This window comes from Charadrius vociferus, unplaced genomic scaffold (genome assembly GCF_000708025.1).
Source record: "Charadrius vociferus isolate BGI_N301 unplaced genomic scaffold, ASM70802v2 scaffold125, whole genome shotgun sequence".
Classification (NCBI taxonomy): Eukaryota; Metazoa; Chordata; class Aves; order Charadriiformes; family Charadriidae; genus Charadrius; species Charadrius vociferus.
The window spans coordinates 3399331-3421935 of record NW_009649036.1 but is presented as its reverse complement, the minus strand read 5'-3'; the positions used below and the strand labels follow the sequence as shown (position 1 = coordinate 3421935).

The following is a 22605-nucleotide window of genomic DNA, read 5'->3' as shown; positions in this document are numbered from 1 at the left end:
GCCAATAGTCGTGACATCAGCTACTTCCTGATCTGAAGTAGCTCAGCAGGTTTCAAAGGAAATGTTCTGCTTTCCAGAAGCAACCTCCAGTGTTATCACTGAGCAGGCACATTAGAGAATAGCAATGAAAGTAATCAGCACAGAACTCCAGTCTATATGGGAAATCTGCTGGGCAGAGCTCAGCTTCAATTCTCTGTGTGAGGGTACAAAAGAGCTCTCCATGAGCTACTACCCATGCTCCTGGAAAGCAAGAGAAAGAAACAGAGAAATAAAATTGAAAGAACATGTGCAACCAGACCGAGCGAGAAAAAATTATTTGAGGTAAGGATCTACCTGTCCAGATACCTGTCAGGTAGTGGGAATACCTGCTTTACTATGGAAATAAACATTTTGAAGAGAGTTAAATAAAACACTGAAGCTGTGTGGAAGTTATTTTTCTTGTTATCTAGAATATTACACGATATCTGTATCCCTCACTGCCTAAATAAATCTGTCTTACAAATTAAAATGAGATTATTTGAAGATCCTATATAAAACGATAGTCAAACCGAAGTAGAAAATTTAGTGTTAAGGAAAATCATGTCTTTAAATGGAATGATTGTTTTTGAGAGCTGAAAATTACTTGTTAAAACTGCAGGAATGAGGAAGATGCAAAAGATTTAGAAATAATAAGCAATACCTAACATTTTCCCTTCAGCAGTTTATAACAAATCTGTCGTAAGTTAAAAATTACTGCATATGGGCATCAAATTCATGAACATCTTCAATGCATTCTGTGCCTTGCATTGATCTGTATGTGAAGGATAAACTCATTTAGTTGTGGATGAGCTACGGACCGGGCTATTCAGATGTCAGTAAAGCTAACAAAAGTCTGTTAATGTATTGATAAATGCTTCATAACACATCACATTGTCATGAAAGAATGAATCTGAGGCCAGCCAAGTGTAAGAAATCATGCTGCCTGGCGAGGTGTGTGGTTATAATGAGACAGCGGCACATTACAAAGTACAAGGTTTAAAGTTGGGACAGATGAAGTTCTCTTTAAGGCAAAGGAAGGTCAACCATGAAGGCAATAATTTCTACTTTAAATGTCGATTGCATTCTTGATAGTACCTTGATTTCCAAAGCTGGTATCAATACCAGAGCCATCCCACGACTCTACTGCGCTGTCAACACTTGGGACTGTAGTGGAATAGATGTCTGAGAGTTTGCCAGATTTCTGTGCAGCAGAGGTTTCATCTTCAGCATCGCTCAGTTCACTTATGTGACCCACAGGGACAGAAAATTTCTTGGGACTGGTAGCTGAATGGAATCATAAAAAAAAAAAAGGGTTGGTGGTGGTCATTGCTTTACTGCAGTTCTAAGAATATGCTTTTTACTATTGACATGATGCTTTTCCAAGGATGGACTAAGTGCTTGTTAATCTGTAACAACACACACATTAAGCACCACCGATGCTACCCTTGGCCGTACTCACCATCTGTCTGCTTCTTGATTTTCAAGGTGACAGTTTCTCCTGCCATCTGTAATAAATGAATGGCTTCACTCAAAGGTTTTCCTTTCAGACTGCTACTATTTATTGCTAGGATTCTGTCTCCTATGTGAATTGCCCCAGTCCTATAAAAGAGAGAAGTAAAACATTGAGAAGAGAGCATAAAAAGCAACAAAAGCAATTTCTTTGCATATTTGGAGCATGAAAGTCTCATCTCCCTTTCTTTCTTTCATTTTGCTTTTACAGCTGTGTTACAGAGTAATTCTTTTTGTTAGAAACACTTAGAGCAAGTCACCTTTGTTGTAGTGACAATAGCAGAGCTAAGGCATGGACAGGTGGAGTTCTGTGTTACTGCGGTAGTTGAGTTAATCACCTATGGATGATATTCATTGCAGCCCATCTGTTTAAGAGCAATCTCAGACAGCTCAGTAAGTTCCAAAAGGAGTCAAATTTCTAGGAGTCTCACAACGTAAGAGATAATGGCAGTGTGAGCAAGTAACCGGCTGTTTCACCAAGGTGGCTTTCAGGATGGATCATATCAAGAGAAGAAAATAAATTCTCTTTGTGTAAATGCACTATTTTTCTGGCTGTGCACAGTATCATGTTTTGTGTGCTGAAAGTTCTCTCTGAAAGGTACCAGTTGCAATGACTCTACTTATCTTTGAAATAACAGGTGACAGAAAACCTTAGCATTTTCATTATTCTCTATCCATCACTCACCATGAAGAGCATTTCTGCTCTTTGGATAATGCTCGCTATGGTGTATGTAAGTGCACATACAGATGCCGTACATGTGCACAGTAAGTTCAGATAAACTTAGGCACATGAAGTGCTTTCCTTACCTATTGTACTATACAAGGCTATTGCTTTTAAAAGGATGCTAAAATGTTCCTGCGACTGAGCAGTTCGATTGACTAGTCTTTCCTAGGTGATTTATAATAAGGACCACAATCCTCTGCTCTGTCCTGTATAGTATGTGCAAGAACATCCTGTTAAGATACTGCTCATGTTCCTGAACTTGGCAATGATCAAAGGACAACAACAAAAAGGTTATAAACTCAAATTTGGAGAAATATAAAAAAATAAATTCCTAACTCATGAAAATTAGCATCTTCAGGTAAACAAAATAGATCTTTATCTCGACAAAAAGAACGCTTAAAAATAATTTGCTTTCCAATTTACCTTTCAGCTAATCCTCCTTTTGTAAGGCTGGAAATGATTATGGGATCAAAGGGCTCCTCAGTACCAGAGATTGTAATTCCAAGAGGCCCACCATAGCGCTTGAGCTCAACAGTATAAATAATTGCTCCAGAGCTCTCCTGTTCATCTGCAATAAATGCCAAGGGGATGCAATTGGTTTCTTATGAAAGAGGGAATGAAAAAAATAGCACATTCAGTCTAGTGACTGGTAATCAAACAACATTTTCAAAGGATTACATTTCAGATACACTTCTTAATCATATTCTACTGGATTATTTTGAAAAAAAAAAAACAACCCAAACACAAACCCAAATCCCTCTCTTGTGCAATTTCTTTTATATTGCCAAAACCTGATTACATTGAAGTAAACAGAAAATCTCCCCTCATTCTATTAAGAATAAATTTTACTCCATTTAAAATCTTTGTATCTTCTTTCCTGATAAAATATAACTACAGGTTATTTTGTTACAGAATCACAGAATAGTTGAGGTTGGAAGGACCCCTGGAGGTCATCTTGTCCAACCCCCCTGCCCAAGCAGGGTCACCAGGGCCAGGTTGCCCAGGACTGTGTCCAGATGGCTTCTGAATATCTCCAAAGGTGGAGAATCCACAACCTCTCCAGACAACCTGTGCCAGTGCTCAGCCACCCCCACAGTAAAGTGTTTCCTGATGCTCAGCAAGAACCTCCTGTGTTTCAGTTTGTGTCCATTGTCTCTTGTCCCATCACTGGGCACCACTGAAAAGAGGCTGGCTCCATCTGCTTTACATCCTTCCTTCAGATGTTTATATACATTGGTAAGATCTCCCCTGAGCCTTCTCTTCTCCAGGCCGAATGGTCCCAGGTCTCTCAGCCTTTTACTCATAAGAGAGATGCTCTAGTCTCTTCATCATCTTTGTGGCCCTTCACTGGACCTGATCCACTATGTCCACGTCCCTCTTGCACTGGGGAGCCCAGGACTGGACCCAGCACTCCACAGGCGAGACACGGTGTGTCTCACCAGGGATGAGCAGAGGGGAAGGATCACCTCCCTCGACCTGCTGGCAGTGCTCTGCCTGATGCAGCCCAGGAGGCTGTTGGTCGTCTTTGTCGCAAGGGCACATTATTAGAAAAAAGACACGTTGCCACTATTGTATAAATACTGGCACTCATCTGTTTCTTGAACTGAATGGAAGGTATATAGAAGCAAAGATAATTCAGAAGTTTTAAAACCAACCTTCCTTAAAAGAACTGTGGGAGAAATCAAAAGTTATGATAAGATGAACAGCTGTCTTACTAAGAGAACCTGAAATACATCCCATGTTTTTGAGGGACAAGTTTTAAGCTTTTGTAACAGAAGCCAAAATAGCTTCTGAATTCTAAATTATCAACTAAGTTGAACAGTAACTCCATTAAATTTGATTTCATTATATTGCACGAAGTCATTTGCATTATTTTGAAATTTTAGTCTCACCAAACAATTTTAAGAAATAGAGAAGAATTCGTCAATGGGTAGGCTTAAATACAATGTATTTTCCTTAAACAAGACCCAACAGGTGTTGCAGCAACAAGAAAGGCTCCTGTAGTTATACAGTGCATGCTCTTTACACATTATCAAAAAAAATCACAGTAGGAGAGCAATCAACTGCAGTATCTGAGTCATGAAGGGATATTTTAAAATTTAAAATGCCAGATTTCTCCTTAGATCAAAATAACAAATGCTCCCTTGCCCATCTTATGACATTGGTATTCAGCCATGACGTCTGGCCTGGCAGGCAACTTTTCCTAGATCTGTGGGTAATGACATTTCGAATGGCTCAGTGAGTGTGGAAAATGTCTAGGATGCACATTCCGTAAATGTTACTAGAACTAACCTGAGACAAGCTAGAAAATTCAAATGTTCCCGTTTCTGTTTCTGTAGATAGAAAAACTTTAAAAGGAAAAAAGATACGGGCATCACTAGCAAAGGTTCAAAGAGTTTCTTCTAATGCTGAACATGGTACTGAAGCAGAGCTAGAGAAACACTAATATCTTTGGAGCTACTTTGCTTCTTCTCAATTTGCAGAAAATTTAGCTTCCCCTCACCCAAGCTCCCTCCTATTTCCCCCTTGCTATCCACATACAAGAAAATGGTACACATATAGAATCAAAACAGAGAAGAATTTGTGGTGTTTATTCAGCAAAGAATACTAGGATTTTCATGCTTAGTGTTGGCCTTCTATTCCTACTTGGGGCATTATCATCGGTGTTTTGGCACAGTTCGCATGACCTACACTTCATGACTTGCTTTTTCCAGAAGTATCTAACTCCCAAGACCCCACTGGAAGCCTCTGGCCGGCACGCAGTGGGCCAGCATGTAAGCTGCCACTGCACAGCAGAAGAGTGCCAGCTCTTGCTTGCTTGCTAGAGTATTTTTGGCACAACAGCAAATCCTCTGGGATCTAACGCTGACAACGTTTACACAGGTGTGTCACTGACAGGGTACAAGACTTCAATTGAAGGATGAAAAGTAATCCACCAAGCTAATTGAAAATGTAATAGCCAGCTAAATGTAATAAACCCAGCTAAGGGTTGATCCAATTCTGATGTTTCTCTGCTATCAACAGTAAGTGCATAAGAAGTTATTAATCATACAGCAGCCCTGCCACGTGAGAGTTATCACAGGATCATAGAATGGTTTAGGTTGGAAAGGACCTTGAAGATCATCGAGTTCCAACCCCCCTGCCATAGTCAGGGACACCTCCCACTAGACCAGGTTGCCCAAGGCCACGTCCAGCCTGGCCTTGAACACCTCCAGGGATGAGGCCTCAACAACCTCTCTGGTGAATGACTGGAAAGGAGACTGGTCTGTGATGTCTGTCTTCGGATTAGCCCTAGTTAAGAAAATTAATGGCAGAATGCAACATATGTCAAATTGCTACACCCTTCTCTTCAATGCTCTTTCCAGGCAGCAGAAATGTGAGCTATCCAAGAACATGGCATGCATGTGGCCTGAATTCACATGAAAGGGTTATTAATAAGAAGGGTCTCTTCCAGATGAGGGGAAGAAGGTGAAGGAGACACCCTCGGTACCATAAACACTTAAAAGGCAAACGCCCTCTTGTGCAGGAGAAAACTCAAACTTCCTTCTACTGGCATATTTCCTGTCAATCTTCTGCCAAGTGTAGTTGCAGTTTGGTCTTCGTAACACCCCTGGTTTGCTCAGTTTTGCAAAGCCACTGTCAGTCAGGTGTCCCTTTGGATATACAGCCCATGGCCAGTTTGGACCAACTATGTGTGGCAAATCCCACCTCACCACCTGTGGAGACCTAACCACAATACCCTGCTGAGCAGTGGCCATTCACTTTGCTGGGTCAAGATTTACTTCTGAAAGCCAAATTGCACAGGCTGTTAAAATGCATGCGCCTTTGCTTTGTCCTGATCATACTGAGAAATTACTTTCTGTTTGCTTTCAAAAGCAATTAAAGGAAAAGAGCACTCTAGTGCAATTGTAAACACCGTTTCAACCGTTGCACTTGATTTTAAATAATAAAGTGCAGCAGGCTGTGCCTTTTTGCTGTGAGATTGCATGGAGCTTAAGATAAGCAAAACTACAGTTCATGCTTTTGTGTAATGCTGTAATATAAATCCCAGCAGTAATGGTAGTTATAATTGTCTAACTTCCTTTGCCACTGGAATGCATAACAGAACTCGCTTTATTATGTCCAGGTAGAAATTCTGCTTTTATGGAATCCATAATGGGGAAGATCCAGGAATATTAATAGAGGTAGGTCTGCAAAATGATGGCAGCTCCATTACCTCCACTGGGCTGATCAGACATGGCTCCTCCATCAGCCATCCAGCTCAGTGTGTAAAGTACTACTTACCTTTAAGCACATGAACAGTCATGCTGAGGTCAAGTTTGTAAGTTTATGGATAAAGCACGCACTTCACCACTCTGCTGGAGAACTGAGGTCTATGGATCCATGCTTTGCTAGCCATGAATCCAATCTTACAAGCAGAGAAAATCTCAATACACTGATAAGAGAAAGATCAACTTCATATGGCTGCATCTGAGGGGAACTGAAAACCTCATTTTGCAGTGGAGCTCCCGCAGGCAATATAGTCACTGAGAAAATTCAAAACTTTATATACCATTACAATTCTTTTTAGTGTGACATTTTCTGATTAGCATTAGCATAAGTCAGCCATGTTTAGAAAAAACATTTCACTAAAATTTAAATGCACAAGAATAACCCTATGTTCTAAAAATCCTGAAAATAAACAAAAATCTGCAATAGGCTCATTGCTAATACCGGAATTGTCTTCATCTTTGCGGATCTTTAACTTTACAAGGTCCTCACAGTGCTGAAGGATCTGAACAGCATCTTCCATTGAGCAATTGTCAAGTCGAATATTATCTATTGCAAGCAACTTGTCACCCAGTTCAAGTGTCCCAGTTCTGTGAACAAGCAAACAAGCTTACGTGAAATTCTAGTAGTATTGAAGTAAGCTATCTTAGAAGATAAGAACAGTATTATAGAAACAAAATGGATTTTCAAAAACAATTATTTCTTAATATGCTGGACTTCTCATTTGTAACTGTCTCTTACAACTTCCCGTGGTTTAACTTGAGTCTGGCTGGCTACACAATGGAAACAGATGTTTACTGTGAGACAGAGTGTCTTACCTGTGAGCAACACTTCCTTTCTTGATATCAGAAATAACCAGAGGGTCCCCTGGTTTTCTACTGGATGGAGCTGTAATGAAGAATACACACAAGTAGCTGTTTTTATTTCTAGAGATGTAGATGGGCTAACTCTGTCTAAATCAATACTTCATACACATTATTTACCTGTATTATATTTCTCCCCTTCCCCTAAATTATATGTACATGAATATAAACAATTATCAGCAGCATATTAGTAAGACAGCATACTCCTCAAAATTAGAAAATGCCAGAATTAAGGTGACTGGTGCAAAGTGAATTTAACCATAATGTCTGGATTAGGCCAGGACTGAACCATGCGAAGATATCACAGTACAGGTCCAGTGATCTATCATAAAATGCCGTGTAGCTACAACACATAAGGAAGGCTTTCTGTTAGTAGAACCTTTCAGCACAACCACCAATGCTGATCTTTTGCCAGAATATTTCTGTCAGTCACAAATCACGTATTATTATATCCCTGACCAAGAGAGCTGCTCTGGCAAAATATCTAGAGTGGGTTAGCCTACGTTCTTTACATCCACTTCTGTCTCATTCAGTGCTTAAGGCAGACGTATGAAGATAATGCTTCCTGGGTGAGAAGGAGGAATCTACTTCACAATAAATGAGATGCTGTGGACAGTGGCCGTGCACACCAGTGGGTATCTGATACACAGTTATCACATCTGCACAGATGTGGCTTACATCACATGGATGCTTGCTTCACTGTGACTCACTGCTCCCTCTGAAGTAAATACGTGCCACTTTAGATGAATAACCTCGCTCCTCTATACTGCTGCTGGGCCTTAAGCGTTGTGGACTTTTCCCCATTTTGTACTGGGGATACCTACCAGAAGTCCCGCAATTCCAGCAATGGTTAAATTAGTAAAAACCTCACCAGTCCTCTCCTGCACACCTAACTCATCTCTTCTTGGAGGTACTTGATTTAACTTTCAACTTTCTATCTGTTCATCATGGTTAAAATGACACTCTGCTCTACAATGCCAGTCATTGCAGTTCTTTACTGACTTGTGCAGAAATATTTGACAAGTTTCCCTTGACCAGGAAATTTGCTTAGCAATTTTGCTTGATTTTGGTTGCATAGGAAGCAGTTAACTACCCCAGAGGAAGAAGACGATGATTACTGACTGCTTCCAGAGGACTGTTTCTTGTAGTAGCTTCACTGGATGCATTGTTTTGGAGGGTTCATCCATTTGCTGACAGAAGACTGCACTGAAGATCTGATGTGGTAAGCAGTGGGCTCAGAACTTGAGAGTGACGAAAGATACATTTTCAGACAACGGTGTGGCACCTGCTCTCTGCCATCAGGACATATACCACCTACAGCTGCTCTGGCCAGGAGGTAGAGCATGTGGTGACTGCAGATTGACTTTTGGGACTGCTGTTAACAAGCCGTGTGCTAATATTAAAACATTGCCACTTGGTATAAGGATCTCAGTTCTCCTGAAAGCGCAAATGTTTTTTTGCACATGTAGGGTTCTTCAACTGCCCCAAGCCATTTCTGCTCCGTGTATCGAGGCCTCTGCATTCATTCACTGAAGGCACTTTTCCATTAGGCTCCAATGCCTTACTGACAATCACCCTTAAAAAGCTATCCATGTTGGAGGGTCACCTACAAAATTCTGATGTCAGTTACTTTAGCAGCTCACGATTCTTCTCTTTGATGGAAAATGACAGATCTTCACCTACGGCAACCCCAAGGTGTATTAATAATGACTTTTCCAACACAATATTCTAACAGATCTTCTTAACCTTGGCTGCCCTGACCGAGAAAGCCTTTGAATGTCCACAGGAACTGGTTAAGAACCGCTAAATAGCCATATTTCAAATGCAGCGTCTTAACAGTCCAGAAGATAGATGTACAAGGACTTTCAAGAATTTTTAGAAACTTGTCTAAAACAGCACGCTTTCAGAAAATGCCTATGTTGTAATTTAGAGAACAGCAATTAACTTTTTGCAAGATGTGTAATTTTTGTAGACTGTTTCTCATACTTTCATGCCATGGGTCAACTATATCTTATATGACAGTTCCATGATTAACTTGAATTCTTTGGGTTTGTTTCACTAATTAGTATCTCGTTAAAATTTTAAAGTATCACTTTGGTGAAATTTTTTTTTTTTTTTTAATTCTATGTTTTTACCCTCTGGGTTGCCTTATAAATCTTTAAGGTTATATGCCACCCACTGTACAAGCTCTGCAGTTTGAGATTTGAGTATTAAGATAGTATTTATGAAACTGCTTTATAAAATTTACCAGTGCTAGAGAAAACAGTCCATTATTGTTCCAAAAAGAAAAGAGATTGAACACAATGGGAGAAAGACCACAGCCGAAAGCACGACGCCACAGACTACGCATGGATGCAAAGGGTATGGTATTGCACACAAAGTTATTAGAGTTTCAAACTGAGTAAGTGTGAACCAGCGGTGTTTTGTCACTTATCCTGGGCTATTAATTGTGCCTGGTGGATGAAAGCCTTTTTGTAGGCAGCAAACACAGCTCAGTGTGAAATGAATCCCCCCATGCTGACAAGCCCTTAATAAGCAGCTACACCACACTTTGTTTTATTCTTGTTCAATGCTCATGACATACTTGCTACAAACTATCCAAGTTGTGTTGCAGAGATAAAATCATTAATTTCCTCCTGAACTTTTGTACTGCACATCAACACAGCCTAAGATTGCCTCCCAAACACTAGCAAACAGATGCTGTCCCCAGCAAGAAGATCAAGTACTATTATCCTGATTTTACAGATGAGGAGAGGAAACGTAAGAGCATTTAGGTCAAAGTATGACAATTTTCAGTGAGCAATTTGAGATATCCATGCTTTCATTTCTCACAATAGTTTCTAGTATATTACAGCTTCTGTGTCCAAAGCACAAGCAGTGGCATTTTCAGCAACAGCTGCAGATGCTCAGCATTTTTGCAAGTGTGACCCCAGGATCTCAATGGTTTCCACAGAAAATCAAACAGCCACCTGTGGAAAATCTCTTTCTCTCTCTCTCCCCCCTCCTCCCCCCCCCCATGAAATGACTCCCCTCAGCACAACTCTATTGCAGAGAAAAGGAAAAAACCCCTAATTTCTCCAGAGTAGCATTAAACCCTGGTGCCTGGTCTCATCTTCACCATGAGATCACCTCCTTTTTGTTTCTGCAGTTTTCCACCTCGTTCATACTGCTGCCTCCATCCCCTATGATACATGCCACTGTTTCATCTCTCCCCAGACAGCAGAGAAGCAAGAGTGCCAGTGAGAAAGTAATATTTGACCACTTAATTAAAAAATATATCCTTATGGATTAATGCAAGTTTGAAATGACACTGTACAGCTTTAAGTCTCCATTTTTATGTTTAATATCAGAATTATTTTTTGTTTTAAGAAGCAGTTAAAACCAAAACACCTTCCCACTCACCCATGTCCAGCCTTCTTGTTCACGTTCCAGCTTCCCCTACAGCTGCTCACACCTCAGCCTCTCCCCTTGTCCGCTGTCTCCCTGTTACGGATGTTCGCTCATTTTCTCTCCTTGACCACCAAAAGTCTCATCTTTTCTCCTCCCTGGTCCAGCTGTTAGTCTACCTAGCGTTGAGCTTTTGTAGAGACCTTACACAGTCTATATGATGAACTGCAAGTGGACTGAAGAGTGCATAAGGTTGTACAGATACTAAATTTAGTGTTGCAGCTGGAAGGCTGATCATTAGCAAGTCATTTGTTCTCTCTCCTTAAATAATTCTGTGATCTTAGGTCTCCATCCCAGGCATCTATCCTACTCATATTAATAAAGACACATTTCCCCTGCCTATCCCCTGCCCCTTGAAAGCAAATTCAGTGAAGTGTTGTCAGTTTTGTAGATCAGCAGTTCCCTTACGTTAAAAAAAACCCTCAGACAACCCTCTTTTCTTATATCGTTGCTAACCCAAAGAAAAAAAAAACGATGTGACAGATTTTGGGGTGGACAACTCACCTATCACCCAGCCAAAACTCACTTAGTAGTCTCAGCCTGGCTTCAAGTTTTGGAGTTTGATCAAGCCCTGAACAAACTGAACAAGCAGAGGAAAATGCTCACGGGATGGAAAAATACGTTTTCAAAGTCAGTCCACTTATCCACAATGCTGGCTAACAGCTACTAGAGTTTTTTAAAACAGCGTGATTATTAAATAAATGAAAGCTTTTTAAAATTACACTGATGTAGCTCTTTTGTTCCTTAAGTATTGGTTCATGTGGAGCAGCTGAGAAACCTGCTGATTCTTCAGGCCCTGTCTTGAAAATAATTACTTGCAACATTGCAAAATGAAGTTGTGGTTTGCTAGGTGACATTCCAAAATATACAGAAACATGCTTAAGAAAGTAAATTCTCATTGTCAATGCGAAATATCTGTAGATATTTACAAAGCTTGTTTCTGATGAAATACGGAAGCAATAAAGCAGACTATAGCATAGCTGCTGGTCAAAAGGACTTGGAAAAACTGATGATAGTTTGGGTGAGATTCTGATATTCTTACCAGCTTTGCAGCTTCTTATTCCTTGAGTAGTCCCATTAGCTTCAGAGAGATTATTTATGAAGCAAGGTGCTGCAGTTCATTACCAGTAAGGATATCAGAATCTTACTTAAGAAAGACAGAAAAGGGGAAAAAAAAAAAAAAAAGAAGCTGTTAACTACAATTATCGGACTGTGCTAGTAATTTTCTCGGACATCATTCAAGGATTTAAAAAATATTAGTCTATGATAAAGTAGCCAGTGGCACAAGAATTTATCTTTAAAGAAAAAAAATCTATATTCCATTACGTGGTCTAAAATCAATGTCACTGGCAAATAAATTGAAACAGACTTGGACACTACTGTATCTACTTGAAAGCCATCCTTCTTCCAGGGAAGGGTTCTGTTATAAAAGCATAATCACAAACACATAGACACTGCTGTGTCATGCTTTATTTGGATGACGTAATTTTAAGAACTGAGACATTCTACTTGCTTCAACCAGGTAACTGGGAGTGAAAATTACGGCACTTGAAGCATGACATATATAGCCACTTATATTTGCAAACTATGAAACAGGGTCTTTATTGAATGTAAGTAGATATTAATGGGAAGATTAGAGAGATATTGCAGAGATAAGGGAAGGATGATAGGATGATAGAAGTCTAGTATGTGTGTGAAGGCAGCAATGGGCAAGGTTACTGCGAGGTAACCAACATGAACTATCCATAACTCAGTGCCCTGGATTAACATTAACAATGATACTCATGAAACTTTCTTCTGTCTTACTTTCTAGGGTTTTCTCCTATCTAAGGGAATTTTGAGGTTGCTTTTTTTTTTTCCTTGCATTAATAAATCTGAAGAGAAGCTTAGTCTCTTCCCCTATTACATGCCATGTTTTTCAGAGACTATGAATTAGCTTAACTGTCTTTAGTGTTGTGTGTCACCTCAGATTTGCCTTCAAGTACCTGACTGTAACTCCATGCAGGCACACTTAGTGTTTATTACCAAGGAAAACAACAAAAAGAAAGAGAAATAAATTCCTCTTCCAGGATGTCTGCTTCCTAACAGCTGACTTAGAAAAACTCTAGGACTTAAAAATAGGCATATGTTCAGATGCCAACCTGAGGTGAGACTTACATTTCCCTTTGACAAAAAACGTCTGTCTTGTCTCTCAGGTCAGGTCATTTCCTGACTTTCTCATCCAAATCCCAAACTAAACTGGGGTTATGGAAAGCAAAACAGGCGTTCCTCTGTAATGTTTTTATAGAGACAGCACCTTCTCACTCACCATTAACTCCACTACCCTGAGAAGACAGAGGATGAAAGAGGTCTCCTGCACTTAAAAAGATCAAGCCCAGAAGTGAATAAACCTGATCTCCTCTATCACCCCTGTTTAAGCCTGGTCATACCACCTCTGCTGAGTTTCCCTTAGTATTTGTTTTTTAAAAGAAACCATATAGCTTTCTGACAATATCAGTAATAAATGGCATGCTCATGTGCTTAAGTGCCCTGACAAAAATTTGACAAAATGAATATAAAATGCTTATATTCTTCAAATCACACTGCCTCATTTAGGAGTTAATTAGGTAGAACGGAGCAATGCACTGAAAAGCAAGCATGAAAGGCAGCAATTCAAGACTTTTACCAAGCAAATTTACAAACTTCTAGTTATTAGTATAAATCATTTAAAATCAAATAAAGAATTAATGGTAGGCAAATTTCATATGCATTAAATACTATTAATAAGTGGGATTAATATATATAACAGATCGTTTAATTTAAATATTAAAGATACTGCAGTGTACTCAGAAGAGCAGAGCTAAGCCCAACCAGGTGTCGCTCTGATTATATAAAGCATAATTTTATAAAGCCCTAACTTTTGGAATTAAGTTCCAAGTTAGGAAGGTATGCAAAGTTTGGAAGAAGAGTGCTAAATACTAGATTCCAAGAATATTAGCTTTCCATTCAAAGTTTACTCCTACAGACAGAAAAAAAGTACAAGATGTCTGAATTCCAAAAAAGCAACATGAATCAGTTTACTTATTCATGTTTACTCCTATAGACAGAAAAAAAAGTACAATACGTTCGCAGTCCAAAAAGCAACATGAATCAAATTACCAGGAAGACTGTATTTTTACAATAATCCTACAAACCATTACTGATCCTAAGAATAACATTCAAATAGAACAGCCTCTCTCCAGGTTTTCTCATTTCTCAATATTTTCATTTGCATAAATACATGTAGAGCTATGATTTTGCTTCAAGCATCACATCACATCTTAGAGAATCCAACAATTACTCATTCAAGTGTGCAACGCAAGCAAATAGGCCTGCAGTGTCTCTCATTTGTTCCTCAGATGTAATTCTTAGCACTGAGTTCCCTGCTGTACTTTTGATTGACCTTATTCCATTGTGCTGGTGAAAGCTTTGAGAATATAAGTCAAAGCACAGTCTTACCCCAAGACACATGAATAATTCCAAAGAAAAACTAACAGTCTAAGAAAGGCCACAACCGCAAAGGAATATTAATTCCGGTGAGACCAGATTCTGCACTGTAATTAAGTATGTTAAACACAAGCCCATTAACTTTGATTTGGATTGTTCTTCCTTCTATCAAGGACTGAACCCAGTATACTGGAGTTTACCTGGTCAAAATCCAGTTCTAACAAAGTGTTTACTGTCTGCTCACAAAATAAGTAAGTCTAGAAACACTTGGATTTCAAACAACAGTAACAAATACTTTTTGAGAAATAGATTAATGCATACCCTTACTATCTTCTTTAGCAATCTCTGAAATCCCTAGTGAAAGGGCATTTCGCTATGTGACCTGCATATTTAGGACAGCCCACAATCTGTAGATTGAGGATGTATCTTCAGACTCTGGGTTCTGAAACAGAAAATAACCCCATGTATATGGATCCTCATGTCAGTGAGAACTGACTGCGTTCAGTGGGGTCCTGTTCAAGAGCGGGCAAGAGACTATGGCAGACTTTGCTTTAAACTTCCCAGCTATGGAAATATTTTTGCATGGGCCTAATTCTATTGAATTATTTTTTCTTTTCTTTTTTTTTAAAAAATCATTTCAAAGGGAGTTAAATATGTGCTACGCACAAAGGAATAGGCCAAGCTTTAGGCCTAACAAACTTGTGGCTCCTTTAATTACTAGAAGGGGAGTATAAATCTGTTACAGAATGGTATTTCATCAGAGACAGAGCACTGCTAATCACCCCTTTCTAGAAAAAGTAAAAAGAAATTAATACCAAAACAAACATGAGTCTACAGCTACGGGACCCACTATCTGAAGATTATCTCATAGATACGGTCTTAAAAATAAGCACTTTCACTTACAGCTTATGGTGATGCCAAGTTCCACATTATGCTTCTTTGGTAGTTTTACATGAAATGTTCCACTGCTTGGTATAACTGATTCTATAAAAAAATATTTAAAATGTTAGATAATTTATAAGGCACAGCAATTCCAAGTTCATACATGTAAGTTGATGACAGCACATCAACATCACAAGCCAGGGATGAAACATGGGTGCTGAAGTGAAGGAAGTAGGACGTACAAAGTATGATTTATTCCTCTATTGGTAATTTCACGGTAACTCAATTTTTTTTAAGGTTTAACTGAATTTATGGAGATTGCATGGGCCAGCAGCCAGCTGAGACTGCAGGTTTTTAGCTCGAATACAAGTTCTGTGAGCACACGTGAAAATTTTAGTGCTGGCAGATGATTTTTAATTAAAAGGACAGGAGATCAGATCTTAAGGATTTCAGGCCTTTCCTGCTGTGGGTCTAACACATTTTTAACCATCCGCTAAGGTAACTGCCATGGATTTTACATCTACTGGGAAGAAAAGGAATCAAAACCTCACTAATGGAGAAGTGCCTGGAGCTGACTGAGGCAAAAAACCACTTGAACACACAGCACTGTATTTGAATCCTGACTTTTGGCATCACTGCTAGCAGAAGTTTGGGTCTTGGTCTGAAAAGGAGCGATGGAAATTACAGCTATGGAAACATATAGGCATACAGGTGGCAGAGGAATCTAACTGTGAGAATGAGTCTGCTGTCATGGAGCAAATGGGAGAGCACAAACAAGTACAGGGACTGAAATACATGTGACTTCAGGTGTATTTAAATGACTTTCCCATTATCTGGTTTTTATTTTTTTTCATATTTCATTTCCTATGTATATGAATGTACATATTGAATTTGGTGCTTTTTTTAAACATTATACTAGATGTGTGCATACTAAAGGATTGTACAAAAACACTACAGGAACCTTTAGCCTGCTTTTGACATCATGATTTATAATACCATTAAAAATAATCACATTATGCAAAATAGAGCTACTGTCAGATGAACACAGAAGTCTTAAAAGTTTTTACTATTTACATAGTGAGGTAGTGCACATACATAACGTGTACTTGTTTGATTTACACAGCTTGTGATTTTATAGGTGTATTCTGTATGCTTAAACTCATTACAGAAGAAAGGAAAGCCGTTAGTAATAATAAAGACTCACCAGCAACGTAAACAATTATTTTTATGGCTTTTATTAATTCAATTTCTATTATTTTGTTTAGATTCTTGTTTTGAGATACTATAAGTGAAACTCTTCAGAGTTTTCTGCTTATCCACCCTTTTATAATACTTTTCTGTCAAGTAAAACATTTCATTATCTGGCCTGTAGAGGATTTGTCTCTGCTCAGCGGAATATTTCTATCATAGGGGAGAAAAATGTCCGGAAATAACTCAGAGGAGGGCCTGTCACCAGATCTTACTACAGAACTTGTCATTTCTATTTGCGTTCTGAAGCACGCTCCAGGGCTACATGAAATGAGAAAGCTGTACAAAAAGACACGCATTTCAAATAGGTCACTTGAAAACTGAATGGTGTGTATGTGAGAAGAAAGCCTCCACGCTGGATGCTTAACACCTAACACTCGCAATGTACTTGGGATTTATTCCTTCACTTTTCTTGCAAGACAGAATAACAGTACATTCATACCTGCGACATCAAATTCTATTTCCAAAGTGACCTTGTTGGTGATAGAGGAGTCTCTGAGCAGTTGATTGGCCTCATCAAATGTGCTGTCTTCCGTCGGGATACCGTTTATTGCCACTACTCTGTCTCCTATTTGCAGCACCCCACACCTTGGTACACAATGATACAAAACAGTCATCAGATGTGCACGTTACCAGAACCGGCAATATCAAACACCTAACCTTGAAGGAGAAGCGTGCCACAGCAGCTCAACAGGCTACCCAGGCACAGAGGGCGAGAGAAGCTGCTGCCGTCCCTTTGCACCAAGACACAATCAGGCACTCTCAGCATGGGTCGTGCTCTCTAGGTGCTGGGACCCAGTAAAAGGGGCACAGCCTTCATGCCTCCACCCCACCCACGGCCATCACCTCTGCCTATGACCCTGGGCTGCAGGTGGTGTAGTTCTGCAATGGCAGCTTGTACTTGCCTGTGCAACTACTATTGTTCTCATGCCATGATTAAAGACATACGTAAGCATAAAAATGCAACTGAAATGCTGCAATGAAATCATTAGTAAGTCAAAACTACGGTATTCCCTAAAAATTTGGTTCTGTACCAAAACTGAACAGAGTTGGATATGGCCTCCCCCCATGGCACATTGAATTATTACTATTTTGACTTCAGCAACATTTCTGATTTTTTTTTTTTTCCTTTTGCATAAATATAGCTTCCAGTCTCCTGCTGGAGGACTCTGGATGACAAAACCACTGGTGCTTGTCATTCTTCTTATAGCTGATCAAACATATGAAATATCATTGTCAGAACAGTTTATTACTTGCCACCCTTCCACTGAGCAACGCCCTGCAATTTATCACGAATCGAAAGCAGCAAGCCTGAAGTACCCCAAGGAATGCTCACCAAAACGTACTTAGCAGTCAACTGAAAGAACCTCACCTTTCCGCCGGACTGTCAGACTCAATATAGGAAATGAGAGGTGGAGAAGACAAGGTCTCAGTAGCAAACACGCTACCCTGGAGCTGTATCCCAAACCCTACTATGGGGTCAGCTGTCAGCACCACTTCTGTGGTTTCTGTGTGGACGACCTGCCCAGCCAAACCAACAGTGCTAGAGGCTAAAGACACTATAAAACAGAGAAGACCAGGGAGGAAAGGCATTCACACACAGCATAAATTTCATTGCTCTTTGAGAAAATTGATCTGTACAATAAACCTAGTCAATGAAACATCTCTTTTAAAGTCAATTTAGGCTAAAGTTTATGAATTATGTCTAAACAGTTATGACACATAAGAGCAGAAAAAACAGCTGGCTGTATGTTAGAATGCAAAAAGACTGTTCTTGTACCGAGAAAAATAAATGTCTTTGACACCCCCACCCCAAAAATCTCAGAACATCCTTGAATTCTGTTTGCATTAGGTTTGAGGCATGGATGAGAAGAATTTGCACAGGAGCTAAGGGAATTGGAGGCACAAGCTCAGATGTTATTCAGGCCAATTCCCACCAGCTCTTTTGAACATCCCCGAGCAATGCACTGTTGTTAGCAACAAAGCACATGGCCCAGGCTTGCTTGCAAGAAATAACGATGACTTCCTCTTCTACATGTTTACTACATGTAAACATCTACATCAGCAATTTGTCAGGCTAACTGCGTAGTGTTAAGGAAGTTGAACAAACCCCTGTTTTAGCAACCAGTATATCTCAAGAGATTGTGAGAAAAAAAGTTCTTTGGGGTCTCCCAAAGAAACCAGGGGACCCTTCAGTGAGAAACACAGGCAGCTACTTCTGTACTCCTGATTTACTCCCTCTCTCTATTCTCACTCGTGTTCCGAATAAGCTGCATTATGGAACAAACCTAGATAAAAACAACATTGAGATTCAATGCACCCACCTATGAAAGGAGGAGACTGCACCTTTGGTTCTTTGATCTCTGCCTAAAGGTCTATTGCATCGTTGTTCGAATTCCCCCAGTGACAAACTACTGCCTTTCATTATGTCATACACAGAAAGCTAGTTTTTTCAATTCCTGATCAGACCAGTAAAGTAATGGTATGGTACCATAACGATAACCCTCCAATACCAAGGATTCTGAATGCTTTAATGTTATAAATCTATGCTATTACCTCTGCACCTCTAATTTCCTTCAAGACAGATTGCTGCCTGCAGTAGCTACTCAGAACTAGATAAAGTTCACGGTTTATCTGAGGGATAGTTTAGTTCATGGTTTATCCAGGGACAGTTTAACTGCAGATTTTTTTTTCTTAGATGTGGGAAAAAATTAGTTCTTGTTTTTATATTATAGATAATATTAGCCCAGTTGTACAATTATGTCAGAGGTTGTACAAGTATTTCTCTCACTTTAGGGCTACAAGTATTAGACTTTTGCTCTGAAATAGTATCAAATCTCATTAATGTGGCACAGTCGGTAATGAGAATTCTGTTGCAAGTTTCACTTGCCAAAAAAACTCACAAGTTTCTATTTTCTCCCAGCAAAGCTCCTTTCAACTCTGAAACTACCTTTTCTTTTCTATACTACTATGAATTCTCACTCGTATCTTGTTTTCATTTTCCTTTGTAAGAACTATGTATTATTTCACTTATTTGATAGCCTCCTTCTTACTGTTTCTTTTATCTGCACTAAGACATGCTCATACCTGAATGCAAATACTAATAATCTGTTCTTCAAAATGGCTTTAGCCTTTACTGCATGTGAGAAATAGATTTCTCCATCCCTCAGTGTCGCAAAGGCTAAAATATGAAAAACCAGATAAATTCAGAGTCAATATAATACTGGATCCCCCAATGTACCTTCCAGACATGTCTAAATTCAGGGCATCCAAGCTCAGAAAAGTTCCATTCTCCCTTTAAGGTTATACAACAAATACTTGTTAGCTGCATCTTTGTTTCCCATCACTTATGTGTCCATTCCTCCTCTGCAGCAGGCATCTAGCTGACTCTGTAACTTTCTTACTCTTTTTCTAATACCCTATCAGGAACCTCAAGGTCTTAGAACATTTATTTCAGTTTTCAGAACAGCTAAGGTTTTAATTCACGTTAGGAAATTAAGTTAATATTTTAAACTCACTCTGATCAATCTTTTGATGATGTGAACACTTGAAAGTGACAGTTAAGAACTCCTCTCGCTCCCCAAAAAAACAATCCAGAAACAAGAACAAAAAAAGCAGAGATGAAAATACCCTTTCCAAATCAGGTAAGAACAGCTATTTGCTAAGCCTCTATAAAATGCCACAGGTCCCCAAAACCATGGCTTAGAGCTTGTTGAGGTTTGTAACTCAACAGTAATTGCAGCAAGAAAGTGCCATTTTTTTTTGGCTACTTTATGGATTTGAAGTTTTACAGGGCAGGGAACAGCCTTATTGCTTTAAAAAAGGAGCACGGATGCGTACATGGCTCCAGTGAACCCTGATTGCTGCTGCTAGGGGTACATTTTAGCAAGCTTGTGTATTTTGCATACAACTCTTAGCAGCAATCCTGGGGGCTGCTTTACTATATTCTCTGCAGTATGTAAATAATAATATTTAATTTGAAGATTATGTGCTTGTTACTTTTATTCCTGCAGCTGTACGAGAAGCAGAGCAAAATGTATTTCAAAGTATATGAATTAAAGGTATATGGATTAAAGGTAAGCATATGGATTATTATGTCTGCAGTCTCCCACTCTGACCTTTGGGAAAATGCAAAATATTCTTTTCCTCCTGGTAGCAGCTAACTTGGATGTGCTGAGAAAACAGCACCCATGCACGTCTAAGATGTTCTCTAACTTCTGTCAGATATGCAGCCCTAGCAACTATCATGTAAGTTGGTATAAAATTGTGTCTCACTTTCAAGTACTAATATGGAGCTATTACAAAATACTTCAGGATTTAAACACCGATCAAATAATAATTTAAGTGTTTCCACAATGAATACCATAATTTAAAAACAAAAAACGCAGCGGAAGAATAAAAATGGAAAACAAGTGGCATAAATAAAGCACGACCGCAAGGCATGCCTTCAATTTTTATAGCCACATGTTTGGAAAGATCTGTGTAACTAATGCAATGATCACAAAATCATGGCTATAAAATCTTGTAACCCCCTATACCATCACACTTCATCATCATGAATTTTGGCACGATCGCATTAAGTTGTGCAGGTTTTCCTAAATAATTGGCAATATAAACTTTACAGCCCCCTTCAGCAATACATCCTTTTCTTCCTAAAGGACATCCTAAAAGATTCATTGAAAGTTATATTAATAAAGCCCTCAAATGATCCAATTAGATTAAAGAAAAAAAGATCACTAAAATTAAGAGAGCACGCTATTCCTTTTCTGTGAAAAGGACAGCAATCGATGCTACTTGGTTCTCATGAGTCTCCCACAAAGGGAGAGGGGCAAGGTTTTCCAAGTCCTGTTGATGGATGGTGGAAGGGTACAGGACCAGACATTCTCTATCATGGTCACCTGTAGCACATTCAGTCCAGTGTGGGACTCTCAAGTTGGCAGTCACAAGTACCGGTATAAGTCTAGCAACAGTAATAAGAAACCCTGCGTGGACTGAAAAGCAGGCTCACAGAAAGGTCAAGCAAGCTCACAGAAAGGGCAAGCAAGCCTGGTTGGCCAGCCAGTTCCTCCAAAGACAGCTCTGATTCAGGGCTGCCGATGTAGTGAGGCACAGACTGACTTGGTGATGGGGCCAGCTCCATGTATTTTGTAATGCTCTACATTCAGACCTCACAATGCAAATGCATAATAAACTACCCTACAACAAAGCCTCATCCTAATTCCTCCTAGGTAGAGTTCTGTTTAATCCTAGCAGCCTGTCATCCCCAGGGCCTTCTTACTTGAGGAATCTTTTAGGTGGGCTGCAGTTCTTACATGACTGTCCCACTTAAATCTAATGTTACTGGCCTTATTTTGATTGCAGGGCAAGGATTCCTTGAATGAAAAAATATCTGAAAAATACCACAAGTAACAGCTGTCTCCAAGATCCAAAACAGAAACAGCTTTCAGGATTAACAGTCCTTTGTTGGACAGAACAGCTATAGTATAGCACAAAGAACTTTTTTTTTGCATCCAGGATTATTTCACTATTCAAATAAATTACTATTAGTGTAACATTACTACTGTTTCTTGTGTGCATATGAGGACATGTAAAAGCTGGACTCCTATTGATACCATAGCATGGATGGACGCACTCTCTCTCTGTGATCTGAAAGAATGCAATAGAAGCTAACATGCCAACAGATGAGTTGTGAAAAATGGCTGATCAGATTAAAAATAAAAAATGCACTTACAGGCAAAAGTTACGTAAAAATATTTGCTTTACCAAAGAAACAAGAACAAGCAAGCAACAAAAAACTCTGCAAGAAAGCAAAACCTCAATTCCTCTCTCAAACATTTCCTCTCAGCTCCTTAGTGACTCGCCTTCGTTGGAGGCTGCTGGTTTCCTCTGGGTTTGCTATGACCATGCGAAATCTTTAATATGGGGCAGCAGTGCTTTAACGTGCAGCAGCTCAGTTTGTCCAGAGTGGACCTGTGAGCATAATTAGCCAGACCAGATGATTTACGGAGCAGTTCTCCTGCTCTGGAGGAACTGAGCTGCTGAGGATCACAGGAAGATGAACAAGCCAAAAGGAGAGGCGGCACTTACATGAAGTCTGAGAAACAACATGCCATAGCCACAGTCTCTCCGGCCCCGTGAATACTTTGCAATACGCAAAATGGAACAGCCTGAAATATATCA

General features: G+C 39.5%; 1 protein-coding gene across 1 annotated transcript in view; it reads right to left on the bottom strand.

The window, feature by feature from the left end:
• Nucleotides 1-22605, bottom strand: part of GRIP1 (glutamate receptor interacting protein 1) — a 232903-nt gene that overhangs the window by 18024 nt on the left and 192274 nt on the right. The window contains exons 11-18 of the mRNA XM_009887807.1: nt 17798-17984; nt 16868-17013; nt 15199-15279; nt 7339-7408; nt 6965-7110; nt 2675-2819; nt 1478-1617; nt 1114-1302 (exon numbers count right to left, since the gene is read on the bottom strand). Coding sequence (XP_009886109.1) covers nt 1114-1302; nt 1478-1617; nt 2675-2819; nt 6965-7110; nt 7339-7408; nt 15199-15279; nt 16868-17013; nt 17798-17984 — 1104 coding nt within the window. The remainder of the gene's footprint in view (nt 1-1113; nt 1303-1477; nt 1618-2674; nt 2820-6964; nt 7111-7338; nt 7409-15198; nt 15280-16867; nt 17014-17797; nt 17985-22605) is intronic.